The following is a 14901-nucleotide window of genomic DNA, read 5'->3' on the forward strand; positions in this document are numbered from 1 at the left end:
AAATTTTTTCTTCCTACCCTCCACCAAATCCCCCAAAAAAGCTGTGGTGTCTAGGTTCCATATTGGGAATTGGACTGTTGCTCTCCATTTGAAAAACTCTTTTCTGAACTGTGTGGTAGGTCTTTAGAGAATGATCTATCACTGACGTTGAATTTGGATCAAAGACTATCTCTGGGTTCAGACGATGAAGCAGACCTTGTGAAGGAACTTCAGAGCATGTGTTCCAGCAAATCTGAATCTGATATAAGCAAGGTAAGCAGGACACATCAGGGCACATCAGGGAGGACACTGGCTCCACCCAGCAGCAGAGACTTCTTGGAGCCACATCATAACATTCACTCCCTGATAGTAATTCCTTATAGTTAATGCTCCAAATCAAAACACCCCTTACCTTGCTTAGAATAGCACTTCCTTCCAAAATATCATTTATACAAGACGAAAGCCCTACTTAGCACAGCTAGTCTGAAAACCTTGAAGTTAAAATTGCATATGTTAATCGTCTTACCAAGAGTTACACCAACACATCCTTTTCCTTTCCATATTCTAACTTTGGCCTATAAGTCATCTATCTGTAAGAGAACATTACAGCAGACTTGTGTTCTGGATAAAGCAACAACTCTCCTTAACAAATAAGAAAAATGAGTGGCCTGTATAATTTGTTGAGTCAGAGTCTTTAAACTATGAAATGTGAGATCCAAATATGGACATCAATGGCCCACAGTCTCAAAGCATTATTACAGCAGCGAGCTCAGCCTGTTCTGGCGCTCTGCTATCTGCAGCAACGCTGACCTAACTTCCTTGATAAATGCCTTTTACTTCAAAGGGAGAAGGAAGGTAGTTATAACTTGTACAGGTTCCACTGAAAGACTCCCCTTTTATATTTAGGACTAAGTAGAATTGAATTCCTTACTTAGCCACTGGAAAAATAAGAATATAAAATTCGCAAAACGTTGGTGGTTATCTTTTTTCTTAGACTATTTCTTACGCATTTGCTGTTAGTTTCCCATGAAGGCTTCACGTATACAGTATAGGATTTGAGGGTCTGTTCGGTAGAACTTCAGACAGACAACAGAAGGATCACACTTCTGGCCTTCCACAGTGACTTTGTCTTACCTTGAATATGTCACAGTGTAACTGAAAACACAACTCGATAAACTGTGTATTTTCCAGATTGCAGATTCCAGGGATGACTTGAGGAGGTTTGATAGTTCAGGAAACAATCCTGTATTTTCAGCAACTGTTAATAATTCAAGAATGCCAGTGTCACAAAAGGTAAGTGCCCCTCTCCCTCCAGAATGGGACAAAGAATTGACTTCACAAATGTGCATCACCAGGTTACTTTTAAGCAAGTGTTCATTAAGTAATCAAGGTTAGAAAGATCGCTGTTGGGGTAATAGCTTGAAAGAATCACATAGAAAAAGCATTACTTTTTTTTCCCCCTTCTATTTGATGCCAAAATTTGGTTTCATTACTTTATGCCAAAACTAGAACTAATGTAACTTCTGTCTTCTTTGTTCTACTTTAAAAGGAAACATTGATTTTCATCTGAGAACTATTTTGGAAAATTGGAGTTAATTTACAGCAAGGGCCAAGTGATAACCTAAAGGTCTTCTACACACAGTCTCATTTCTGGCTTGCTTTAACTTGCTATATCACGCATGATGTTTCAGTGAGAGTCTTTCCTTTAAAAACAAATCGGAATGTCAGATAGAGGAGCCCAGATTCCTACAGAGTTCATTAACCTCTTGAAATAATTTAAAAGATTTGTTAATAAATGCCAAGAGATGGCCCAGCCTGATCCTCCTGGTGAACGGAAACAGTAAAACTGCTCCTTACCCAGCAGTGATTTTGTGAGGCTGCACATTTTGCAAGAGGCGTTTAATAATGTGTGGTTTGCTCACCAAGCCATGTCAGTCGTGGTTCACATCCTGTTCTCGTCCCCTCCGATGGCAGCGGACACAACCCTGTGTGGGGGAGCACAGAGGGCAGATTCTCAAATGAGTGTGGTGAGACCTCTGAATTATTCCTCCTCCTCAGCTCCCCTGCCCTCTCACTGCTTCACTGGGTTTCAGCCCTGATGAGTTACATGTGAAACTGTGGGGCTGTGGGTGTCAGGGGGAACAGTGACGAGGCTGTGGTCCCATGTAAGAAATATATAACTTGACCGTTGGTGAAGAAGAGCACGACCTCCCTGGCTCACTCTCTAGAGTGTCTGCTTTGCTTTTTCCCAAGTGGGAACAGTTTAGAAGCACAGTAAAAGCATAACTTGCAGAGCAGGTAAGGGAGGATGACTAAGGAGGTGACCTGGGGTCTCTAGTGAGAATTCGGGCTGGAGAATACTTTCCTTAAGCCTCCAGGAATCTGCTTTAGGATTCCTCGTAGGACAGTCAGTGGGAAGAGGAGCCCTAAGCCGCCCTGTCTCCACTGGCCCAGTCACTTTCTGGTATAAAAAACGTCCACTGCTGGTAACTGGCTGCTGTTGACCAGTGTTAAGGGAGACAGTTTTGTACCTGTTGCTGTGACATGACCATATTATTAGGGTTGGCACAGTAAGGTACTGTCCATTAAAAGAACATACTGAAAGTAAGATAAGCTCTGGACACCTTAAAAGGGACCTTAAAAATAGGTCCTTTTATACTTTCCGGGCTCTTAAAAAGAACCATGGAGTCGTTTAAAGGTGTGTTTGATGTGGGTGTTAGGCCAGCTGCCTGCCGTTCTTCCTTTGCCCACTGAACCCGTTCCAGGGACTATTCCCCCCAAGGTTACATGTTTTTATCTGAACCTACCAGCAGAGGGCGAAGTAATATTCGTTTGGGTTTGGCGGCGTCCTGAAATCTTCGCAGGCTTCTGCCTTTTCTAGCCTGATAAACTCAGCGAGTATTTCTTGGTTAGATGCCCAGTTTCTTCTGTTATCAGGAAGTAATTCCCTTTAGAACGAATAGCTTCTGTGTTAGTTGAAATCAGTTTCTCCTGTTTGGTCAGAGAGGGGCCTATTAATCAGGTGGCATGTTAGCCCGCCTTCTAAATTAAAAAAAAACAACAGAAATACACATTTAAATCACTAGAAAGAACAGGTACTTATAAATGTTTTCTTCTCATGAAAATGCACATTAAACCTCCTAAAGCAAAGTTCTCATCTTTGGTTGCATGATGAAATCCACTTGATTTTTTTTTCTAATCCCTGGTGCCTGGACCACAGGCCCTAGACTCTTCTGATGTAACTGGCCTGAGGTGCAGGCTGGACACTGGGGTTTCTGTAAGCTCCTTGTTGAGGCTCAGGCACACCTGGGCTGAGACCCACTCTAACACACACCTCTTGCTCTATTCTTCTTACTTTCCACCCCCTTTCTTTCTTTACAAATGTGTCTTTGATCTTCATGTAACTTATTTTTACATGTTATTCCCTCTTTCCACACCACACCCTACACTCCCCCGTCTTTCCCCTTCCTCCTCACCTGTCACAGTCCCATACCTCCTTAAAGATCCATCACAGTTTTCCTTTACTTCTTCCTGCTCTCCCATCTAGAGAACTGGGATTATAGTGTCTCTTAGCTTCCACCAGATTCTCAGGATTGAATGAATTACTCTGATTTAACAATATTTCTTTACAGTTAAACAATTAAAACTTCTTTTAGGGTCAGTGCTTTTTCTATACAAACAAGAGGTTTTCTTTGAGCTTTATATGCACAATATGCGTATCCTTATGTTTAATAAAGAGAACTTTCGGGTTTTAGCCCAGGAAGGGGTTACACACCCAGCCTCAAGATCAAACCAGTTTTAGCTGTTGTGGGTGCTTCCTGGTACTTTGTATCACATGGGCATTTCCTGCCATGGGCCATCCTGATGCCGACAGAGGGGCGGATTAGCAAAGAACACACTGTATCACCTTTCCTCCCTCTGGGCCTTGACAGCACTACCCCTGTGGATGCCCAGAGTTAGGTCCGCCTCCCCTCCTCATAAGTACGTATCAGCAATGTCTGCTGGCATTTTAACCCAAATTACAAGTTGGGCTTGCCTTACTAGGCCCATGGCTCAGTCCCATTGCACAGATTTAAGAAGACACACAGGAGAATTCAGCTGCCAGCGGAGGCCATCCAGTTACTACTGTCCATTAAAAGCCGTATTATTTTGCCTGTTAAATTCTAGGGTGTCTACATTGCTGTATGGTTGCATTGTTTTAAATTTAAAAAGAAGGGAAGTAATCAGTATCAACTGCTGGAAATGCACTTGGTAGGCCTCGCTTCTTGTTTGCTGGTTGGCAGAACTGAACACAAGATAAGGGAGAAAGCATGCAGGGAAGGTCTTGTCCCAGCATCATCTACTTACCTGTCCATGTGTTCCTTCGTGGGTTCTCTCGAGAGGCCCACACCAGATGAGCAGAGGAGTTCTGAAACCCTGGGAAAGCGGGAGCATGCAGCTGCCTCATCCTAGAACTGCTGCAGAGGAACCTTAATTCTCTAGAACGTGAGCTCCACTAGAGCAAGGATGCTGCTCTTTAAGGGTCTCTACCGCCTGCCAAGCACTACGAACAGTTTTGTTTTGTAGTTAAACACTCAGAGTATCTGTTGAATAATTGTCCAATTTTTAGTTTACAGCTTTGAAGTAAGTAAACTAAGTAAGTAACTTACTTAAGGTGCTAGAGTTGATCTGTAGAACTGCTTACAACTAGTTGGTCGGACTAGTCCCCTTTGATTTATTTCCTCAGACCTAGGACTTCATGAAGCTCCTGTTGGTGGAAAGATAGCAGAAAGGGCCTAATGAAAACCAGGCAGTGGGTCTATGGGATGTTAAGCACTCAGCTTTTCCTCTCCCTTGTCTCTTGTTTTTAAGGGAAAAAACCTCCTACAAGCTTGTTCAGGGCCAGAGAGGAAGTTAGGACTGATCACAGAAGCTGGTCACAATGTCAAACGTGGCATGCTATTTTGTTTCCCTTTCTTACAGGAGGTCGGTCCTCTCAGCAGCCATCAAACGACTGAATGCAGCAACAGTAAATCAAAGACTGAGATGGGTGTTTCTAGAGTTAAATCTTTTCTTCCTGTTCCTAGAAGTAAAGTCACCCAGTGTTCCCAGAACACTAAAAGAAGCAGCAGCAGCAGCAGTAATACAAGGCAAACAGAAATAAACAACAACTCAAAAGAAGAGATTTGGAACTTACGCAAAAATGAACAAGTAGAAAAACCTAACAAATAGGCCTGCCTACAATAGTCTCATTCTTAACTTCTATATATTTCACACACAAACCAAGGACAAGATGTAAATACCTTCAAATGAATCATGTTTTCAGTGTAATATGAAGTATGAGTGCGGGACCACTATTCAAGTTTTTGTAAAGAATGTATTTATAACCAACATTTTCTTTTTCAATTCTGTAGGACTGAACTGCAATACTAAGACATAATACCCACTTTTCAAGTAGTTTTATAATAGAACAATTGTAATAGTTTTAATCAAGATGTTCAGGGGTATTAAAACAACTGTGTACTGTATATCTATATATATGTACATATGTACATTTAAGAAAACCATGAATTATTGCATACTACATGTTAAAAATGTGTACAACATTGGCTTAGATAACATGTACCATTTTAAATGGAGATCATACTTTTTATGCTCACTTGAGGAATGAGTAGAACGGGGCAATAACAAATCATTTCTAAACAGTTACTTTTCTTAAAAGCCATATTAAGTATTTTGCCTGTTAAATTCTAGTTTTTTTAGTTTTAAATGTTTTAATGGTTGCATCATGTATTTATGCTCATGAGTTTGCATTATGCCTCCTGTAAAATAGGAAATTATATAATGCAATAAAGAAAAGTGTTATCTTTCTTACAAAAGTTTTGTACTTAAGTGGATATAAAAAACCTGTAAATGCTTCAAATAAATTAATTCAAAGTTAACGCCCTCTTCAAATATAGGGGCACAAAGGATAATATTTTCTAGAATGGGATCTTCTAAAATTACTAATCAAATGACTTATACAACCTCAAAGTTAATGCCTTGACACCAAATAAAATACTGAATTAGTGAAACAATTTTGCTCTAGTTTCTATCTATTGCTCTTAAGAGTTTATTGGTGCAAAATACGTTTGTGTTCAATTTAGGGACATTTATAAAACTGGTCCTCCGTGTTGGTATTTCACTAGCTATTCAGAGAAAGACCCACTGTTACTAGAAAGTGTTTGTTAGTTGGTTTAAACTAAAATAAAGCCAACATTTCAGTGGAGCTAGAGGAATTAGGTGCTTATCAAAAAAAAAGTTTTTCATACATATAAAAAGTATGATTTTATACCAAGAATAATTTGCTTTGAGTATTGAAAGTCCTTTCTTGGACAGAATGGTTATTTACATATAGGTACACATGTGTGTTGGAAGGATATTACACTTTGCAAGTAAATTTTTTAAAATTGTAGTGAAGATTATGCTACATGGGGAGAAGTAGAGGAAGAAGTATCAGGGAAGAAATCAATTCCAGCACATGTCAGTCAGCCTAGGCTTCATCTCTGCAATCCTTGGGGTGTACAGTTTTGAGTTCACAGACAGGGAGGTAGAACTAAAGCAAAGGACAGAGCGTCGGCTAAGGCTTGAACACAGTAATGCCTTTGAGCTAGACTCAAATTCTTGGTACCCTGGTGGTATTTGATACTCTCAAGTGTTTTCATAAAAAGATACTAATCTTGGGAACAAAACTGAATGCTCTGGAAATCATAGATCAACACATCTAGATTGAGGTGGCTCTCATGTACTTCCTCTTGCTTACATACACCTTCTTAGATTACATCAAATTTGATTCCTTAGTGATAAGGCATTGTTTTATATTAGCAGCTTTTCTGAAGATAAAAATCTCTTTAGTGTATTCAAGGACCAGAGAAGAAACAAAGGTACATTTGGAATACATTATTAAGATAACCGATAGTAACATCCATACAGTTTTGATTTGTTAGTAAAATTCAACATGTACTTTTTTATGATTGGATGGCAGGTTGCAAGGTGTCTAAAGGGGGCATTTAGATCAGGAGCTTTTAAAATACAGTTAGAACACACACCTATGGTCAATCTTTGACAAAGGAGGCAAGAATATGCAATGGAGAAAAGACAGTCACTTTGACAAGTGGTGGGAAAGCTGGACAGCCTCATGTAAATCAATGAAGTTAGAACGCTCCCTCATACCATACACAAAAATAAACTCAAAATGGCTTAAAGACTTAAATGTAAGACAGGACACCATAAATCTAGAAGAAAACATACGCAAAACATTTTTTGATGTAAGTTGTAGCAGTGTTTTCCTAGGTCAGTCTCCCAAGGCAATAGAAGTAAAAGCAAAAATAAATAAAATGGGACCTAATCTAACTCATAAGCTTTTGCACAACAAAGGAAACCATAAAGGAAAAGACAGACAACCTACAAACTGGGAGAAAATATTTGCAAACAATGTGACTGACAAGGACTTACTTTCCAGAATATACAAACAGTTCATACAACAGCTCAATAATAGAAAAACCCAATCAAAAAAAAAAATGGGCAGAAGACCTAAATAGACATTTCTCCAAAGAAGACAACCAGATGGCTAATAGGCACATGAAAAGATGCTCAACATCGCTAGTTATCAGAAAAATGCAAATCAAAACTACAATGAGGTATCACCTAACATCAGTCAGAATGGCCATCATTAAAAAGTCCCCAAACGATAAATGCTAGAGAGGGTGTGGAGAAGAGGGAACACTTCTGTGCTATTGGTGGGAATGTGTATTGGTGCAGCCACTATGGAAAACAGTATGGAGGTTTTTTAAAAAACTGAAAATAGACTTACATTTGATTCAGCAATCCCACTCCTGGGCATATATATATATACAGAGGAAACTAATTCGAAAAGACACCTGCACCCCAGTGTTCATAACAGCACTATTTCTATTAGCCAAGACATGGAAACAACCTAAATGTCCATCAAAAGATGAATGGATAAAGAAGATGTGTTATATGTATACAATGGAATATTACTTAGCAGCCATAAAAAAGAATGAAATGCCATTTGCAGCAACATGGGTGGACCTAGAGATTATCATATTAAGTGATGTAAGTCAGAGAAAGACAAATATCACATGATACCACTTTTACGTGGAATCTGTAAAAAAAAATGATACAAATGAACTTATGGTTACCAAAGGGGAAAGGGAGGAGAAATGAATTAGGAGTTTGGGATTAGCAGATACAAACTACTATATATAAAATAGATAAACAACAAAGTCCTACTGCATAGCACAAGAACTACACTCAATATCTTCTAGTAACCTATAATGAAAAAAACACGTATAACTGAATACTGTACACCAGAAACCAACACAACACAGTAAATCATTATACTTCAATTAAAAAAATACAGACAGACCCAATAATGTGTTATTACATCAATTTAGTGAGTTACAACTACATTTCTTGAAAACAGAATAGGATAAAATAGAAAATGTCAGAGTACATCACTTATCATCAATAAAAGAAATGTTTGTGAAGCTTTTGTTTCTATTATGTGTATATATGAATGTATGCACTGGATTGTGATGTAAAGCATAACTTTTCCTGTGAGTCATGGCCAAAAATCTCTGAAAGTCATTAATATATAATGGGACCTAGTGGTGAGGGTCGGGGTACTCCAGGGGTAAAAAGGTCTTTTGGTGATAAACAGCCTTGGGGCTGAATTAAGCACTAACATTTATTGGCCGTGTGACCTAAGACAAGTTACCTAATCTCTTTGACCCAGGTTTCACAGTAGTTAAGATCGTGACAACCCTATAAGTTGTCCATGAGCATGAAATGAGGTAACAATAAAGTATTCCTAGTTACCTCCCTCATACATAAAAAGTAATGAATCATATCCCAGAAGTCTTTGTGGCATTCCAACATCTTTTCAAGTTGTAATCAATTTATAAGTAGATATTAGCAGCTGTATTATGAGCATCAGATTTTACTAGCATTGTATGTAACATCTAATTGACAGAAATATTTAATTGTGAATTAATAAATAAAACATACTAGCAATCTTCTTTTTCATTTTATGTTTGAAGCTTGAAGATGAGGTTCTAAACAGATGAACATTTTGTGGTTGCTTAGGTAAAAGAAAACAAGTAGACACTTCATAAAATCTGATTATTAATGACAAAAAGCCAATTTTGACAGACAAGGCCAAATTCTCACAATTTTTTTTTCTGTGTAGTTAATACTTAATGCAAGTTCAGTTCCGTTGACTAGAACTAGTCACCACCTGATTTAGGCACCTGGTCTTAACAACTATGACTCATTACAGAAAATTTACTCTAAGAAGTTATGTGATGCTTCTGAATTCCGTCTGACCCCTTTTGTAACATTTTTCTCAGAGAACATCCCCCAAATATCAAAGGAATAAATTAGTGAATAGATGGCCCCTTAGTTTGGTTTTTTACTATGAATAAATTGTTTAGTTGTAAACCAAGATGTTACTGTTAATTTGAGAGCGAGGACTGGCTATGGAAATATACTGAGAAGCAACTTATCTGTTCTGTCTTCAATAGTGGAGATAACATTTGAATATCAAGACTCATGAGCTGAAGTTCTGGCACAAAGCCAAGACAACACGTAACATCTCTGGGCTTCCATGTCTTCACTGGAAAAAAACAAAGGTTTTTTTCTTGTCCCCAGAAAGAAAAGCACAATGGGAAAACCAGAAGTCCTGATAGTTGTTCCTATACATTCTGATACCTTAGTAAGAGTGTCACCTAAACATACCAAAAAAGTTATTTGGGTTACATCTTAAGAAAATAAATAATATATCAGAAACAAATTAAGAAAACAATCCTGTTTACAGTTGCATCAAAAAGGATAAAATACTAAGGAGTAAATTTAACCAAGGAGTGAAAGACCTCCACACTGAACACTAAGACACTAATGAAAGAAACAGAAGAGGGCACAAATAAATGGACAGATATTCTGGATTCATGAATTAGAAAAAATATTGTTAAAACATCCCTTCTACCCAAAGCAATCTACAGATTCAATGCAATCCATATCAAAATTCCAATGACATGTTTCAGAGTCCTAAAATTTGTATGGAACCACAGAAGACCCCAAATAGCCAAAGTAATCTTGAGCAAGAACAAAGCTGGAGGTGTCACGCTTCCTGGTTTCAAACCATACTAGCTATAACAATAGAAACAGACACAGAATAACAGAGACCCAGAAATAAACCCATGCATATATGGACAATTAAGGGAGCCAAGAATGTACAATGAGGAAAGGAGTCTCTTCAAAACATGGTGTTGGGAAAGCTGGATAGGTAACATGCAAAAGAATGAAACTTAACTCGTTATCTTACACTGTACCAAAAAAAATTAACTCAAAATATATTAAAGACTTGAATATAAGATCTAAAAATGTAAAACTCCTAGAAGAAAACATAGATGGTAAACTCCTTGACAGTGATTTTTGTGATTTTTTTTCATCTGACACCAACAGGAAAGGTAACGAGAGCAAAAATCAGCAAGTGGGACTATGTCACACCAAAAAACTTCTTCACACAAAAGGAAACCAACACAAGGAAAAGGTAACCTATAGAACAGAAGAAAATATTTGTGAATCATATACATAAGGGAATAATATCCAAAATATATTTTAAAAAACTCATACAACTTAATAGAAAAAACCCCAAAGAATCCAATTTAAAAATGGGCAGATGATCTGAATAGACATTTTTCCAAAGAAGACCTTATACAGATGGCCAACAGGTCCATGAGAAGGTGCTCAACATCACTAATCACCAGGAAAATGAAAATAAAACCACAGTGGGATATCACCTTATACCTGTTAGAACAGCTATCATCAAAAAGATAAAGAGAGAAGTGTCGGCAAGGAAATGGAGAAAAGGGAACCCTCGATGCACTGCTGGTAGGAATGTAAATTGGTGCAGTCACTATGGAAAACAGTGTAGAGGTTCCTCAAAAAATTAAAAATAGAACTATCATATGATCCAGCAATTCTACTTCTTGGTATTTATCTGAAAGAATGAAAAGACTAACTCAAAAAGATATCTGCACCTCCCTGTTCCTTGCAGCATTATTTACAACAGCCAAGACGTGGAAGCAGCCTAAGTGTCCACTGATGGATGAATGGATCAAGAGGATGTAATATATATAAACAATGGAATATCATCCAGCCATAAAAAGAAAGAGATCTTGCCATTTGTGACAACATGGATGGAACTTAAGGGCACTTTGCTAAGTGAAGTAAGCCAGAGAAAGGTGAATACTGTACACTCTCATTTATACGTGGAATCTAAAAAAAAAAAAAAAAAAACTCATAGAAACAGACAAAAGATTGGTAGTTGCCAGAGACAAGGGGTAGGGACTGAGGGAAATGAGTCAAGGGCAACAAAAAGTACAAACTTCCAGTTATAATACAAATATACACACAAAACCACACACACAATGTAACTATGTGAGGAATATGTTAGCTAAACTTACTGTGGTAATTATTTCACAATATATACATATTATCAAATCATTGTGTTGACAATAAACTTATACAACATTACTTGTAAATTACATCTCAAGAAAGCTGGGAAAAAATCAATTCAATCAACATATTTACTGAATGTAGAAGAAACAATCATAGGATTATCTTAATAGATTTTAGAAAAGCACCTGATAAAATAAAACACCTATTCATGACAGAAACTCGCAGGAGACAAGAAATAGAAGGCAACTACCTCAACCTGTTAAAGGTCATCCAGGTCAAACTACAGCCAACCTCGTATTTACCGGTGAAAGACTTCATGCATTCCCCTAAATTCAAGACAAGGCAAGGATACTCTTATCACTTTTACTGAAAACAGGCACACACAAAACAATGAAAGTCTGCATATTGAGATGGAAGAAGTTAAACTGTCATTATTTGCAAATGACATGACTATATACATAGACAATCCTAAGGAATCCACAAAAGAGCTTCTAGAACATTAATAAGTGGATTTAGTAAGGTCTATGATATAAGGTCAGTGTACAAAATTAAACTCTTTTTATATTCTACAATAAACAATTGGAAAGCAATGTCATTTACTACAGCATCAAATATATGAAATATTCAGGAATAAACATAACAAAACAAGTGTACTTCTTGTGCACTGAATAATACAAAATACTGCTGACAAATTAAGACCTAAATAAGTGTAGAGACCTTTGTAAGTGCAGCCTCTGGTGGCTAGGAAGACTTAATGTTGAATCAGTTTGTCCCAAATCTACAGGCTTAAAGCAATTCTATCAAAAGTTCCAACAACAACAAAAAAATTTTTTAAGAAAGTGACAAGCTCTTTTAAACACATATTTTCAATTTAATCCAGAGAGTTCTGGTGTATCTGCCTGAAAACAGCACAATCAGTGTTCTATTTTCTTCCTGACAAATCCTTCAAGAGCTGTTTAAGTCAAAATATAATAATATTTTAGCAAAAATATTTTTTAAAAGCAAAAGCAGCATGAGTTGGTCTTGTCAAACCAGTTTGTTGTTCAGACCTTTCTGACAATTCATTCACTTCACCCTGGAATCTTCAAGACTGGCCATATGGGTAACGAAATAGGAACTAGTGTAATATGTAGCAGCTGTATGGTCTGATCTGAGGTGAAACAAGCTGTTCCTGCCCCACTCTTCCTCTTCCTTGTTTCTAAACTGTCTTATTAAGATGTGATATGTATTGTGGTATTTTGTGCTTACAAGAGAGCACAGGAACTGAAGTAATAAAATTCCCTGTTCTGCCCTTGAGTGATCTGTGTTATTGACCTAGTGCCACTTAACTTTCTGGGGCCTAGGTTTCTGATTTGGAATGAAAATACCCTGTAACTCTAGAAATCTTTGCTTCTATAATTTATCAAGTACCTCTACTAATCTCAAATTTGCTTTTCTTTTATTCCTCTCAGCTGAACACTGAGGGATGGCACCAGAATCTCTCCATTTAGTCAGAAGGAAGCCATCAGACTGGATAGAGGAAATGGGTCCCTCAACATTAAGTAATGCCCCAGGTACATGGTGTTGGGAGGGGACCAGTGAACGACATTACACTGGTACAGGAAGTGAGTGAAGAGCAACAAAGTCCAGGGGAACATGGACCAAAAGTCAGAAAAATGGGTAACAAAAAAAGAAATACAGACTGAAGATTGGAGTTTTGGTGGAGAGATATTTCATCCAGCTAATCCTAGCTGAGTCCAGGAACCCTAAGGGAAAATGTTGTGCCAAATATTTAATACCAACTAAACAGACAGCACACTATTAGCTATTCATGCCTTACTCATTTCTGTTTAAATCCAATACCTAGTATTACTATATAGTGTAACTCTAACAGATATATAAATGTTTGACAAGAACTGATAAAAATGTGATGATGATACGATGGTGGTGTCCTAGACTAACCAGGAACCCAAGTTGAGTTCAAGTTCCTCTCAAGAAAAGTTTTAAGGGCTTCCTATCCTCACCCACACCACCACCACCACCACAATAGGTATCTACATGTTTTTCATTTAGGATTTTAGATATCCTGAAGTCAATGTAAGGAGTGGGTTGATAATAGCAGGGCAAAAACCAACGAAACTAAACTGGCAGGTGGAAAGGGTACAATCAGCTTGCAAACACTCTGTCCATCCAGGTTCCTGAGCACCCACATAGGGCCTCCTGCAGTGGCTTTTCTCTTTGGCCACCTGCCAGCACCCACATAATGGCTTCTCTTTCAAACCGTCTTTCCTAATGAACCCCCATTTTTTTGGACTCTGGGGTTCCCCAACCCCTTCTTAAGTCTGTCTTTCCTACTTCCATCGATTCTTGCCCACCCAAGTTCTCTTTCCTTGTAGAAGAAAAATTTTTTTGTTTATTTCACAGAACTTTCATGGCCAATCAGTTTAAATTTCAAAAGCTAAAAAGTATCCATCTAAAGTGAAGGAAAAAAGATTAGTTCTCTACTAAATTAGACAATGTTTATTGTATTCATGCCAGGTACTATGTTCAGTGTTATCTCATGCATTATCCCACTTAATCTATTGAGAACAGTATCAGAGTTTTGTATCATATAGTTTATCCAAGAGTTTGAGCTCTATAGACAGACTTGGGTTTGAGTAACAGCTCCTTCATTTACTAGCTGAGAGGGACTCTGGGGAAATTACTTACATTTCTGACTCCAAGTTCCTTATCTCAATAATGGAGATAATATTAGCACCTACTTCATAGGGTTTTTATAAAGACCAAATGAACTGGTGAAAAGATGAATACCACTGAGAATCTATTATATGGTCAACACATTAGAAAGTGTGATCTCTAAAATGTAGACAACTGCAGATGGGCAAACAAAAGTCTGTGGTCAATAGATAAAATTTTATTTGCACAGATAAAATTTTTAATTATTAAACCTTCAAGCTCAATGGAGAGAACAGGGATTCATCAGAACTGGAGAGAGATTTCATGGAGGACCTCGACTAATCCCTGAAACAATTAAATCAAGTCTCTAGGGAAGGCTAGTGAAAAATGAAAGGGCTATACTAGATGACACTGAAAGTTTCTTTCAACCCTGACCTAGCAGACTCTGTGACTCAAGACTGTGCTTTTAAGTTTTTTGGTACCTTTGAAGATGGATATTGTGGACAGAAAAAAAAAGCTACTTGGGTGACTTCATATTTACAGTATTATTTTCTATTTATACATCTAGTATATTTTAATAATCATCTTTATAAAGACCTTTAATTTAGGGCCTGTTATAAATTGGTCAGGTACAACTCTTAACGTTCTTTCTGGTAAATACTGATTGCCACCTATGATTAAGGAGGGTAAGGGATAATTACTTCCCTCAACCTCACTATCAGGTGGTTATGTAAGCAAGAACCTTAGATCAAATTTTTCCTCACA

At 37.6% G+C, this 14901-nt stretch overlaps 1 protein-coding gene and 1 long non-coding RNA gene across 9 annotated transcripts in view; one reads left to right on the forward strand and one right to left on the reverse strand.

Annotated features, from left to right (window-relative positions):
• The window catches only part of CTTNBP2 (cortactin binding protein 2), a 376872-nt gene extending 370837 nt beyond the window's left edge, over positions 1-6035 (forward strand). For 6 of the 8 annotated variants that reach the window (XM_032483616.1, XM_032483615.1, XM_032483617.1 and 3 more), the window contains 4 exons: positions 120-252; positions 1171-1272; positions 4147-4372; positions 4942-5120. In XM_032483616.1, coding sequence (XP_032339507.1) covers positions 120-252; positions 1171-1272; positions 4147-4372; positions 4942-4976 — 496 coding nt within the window. In that variant the 3' untranslated portion in view covers positions 4977-5120. Of the gene's footprint in view, positions 1-41; positions 253-1170; positions 1273-4146; positions 4373-4941 lie in introns of those variants that run through there. The other 2 variants (XM_032483614.1, XM_032483620.1) reach the window with 2 other exon arrangements.
• Positions 4426-14901, reverse strand: part of LOC116664869 — a 45990-nt gene continuing 35514 nt past the window's right edge. The window contains exon 3 of the long non-coding RNA XR_004321365.1: positions 4426-4726. This is a non-coding gene — a long non-coding RNA (uncharacterized LOC116664869). The remainder of the gene's footprint in view (positions 4727-14901) is intronic.

The sequence above is a fragment of the Camelus ferus genome, chromosome 7 (assembly GCF_009834535.1).
Source record: "Camelus ferus isolate YT-003-E chromosome 7, BCGSAC_Cfer_1.0, whole genome shotgun sequence".
Lineage (NCBI taxonomy): Eukaryota > Metazoa > Chordata > Mammalia > Artiodactyla > Camelidae > Camelus > Camelus ferus.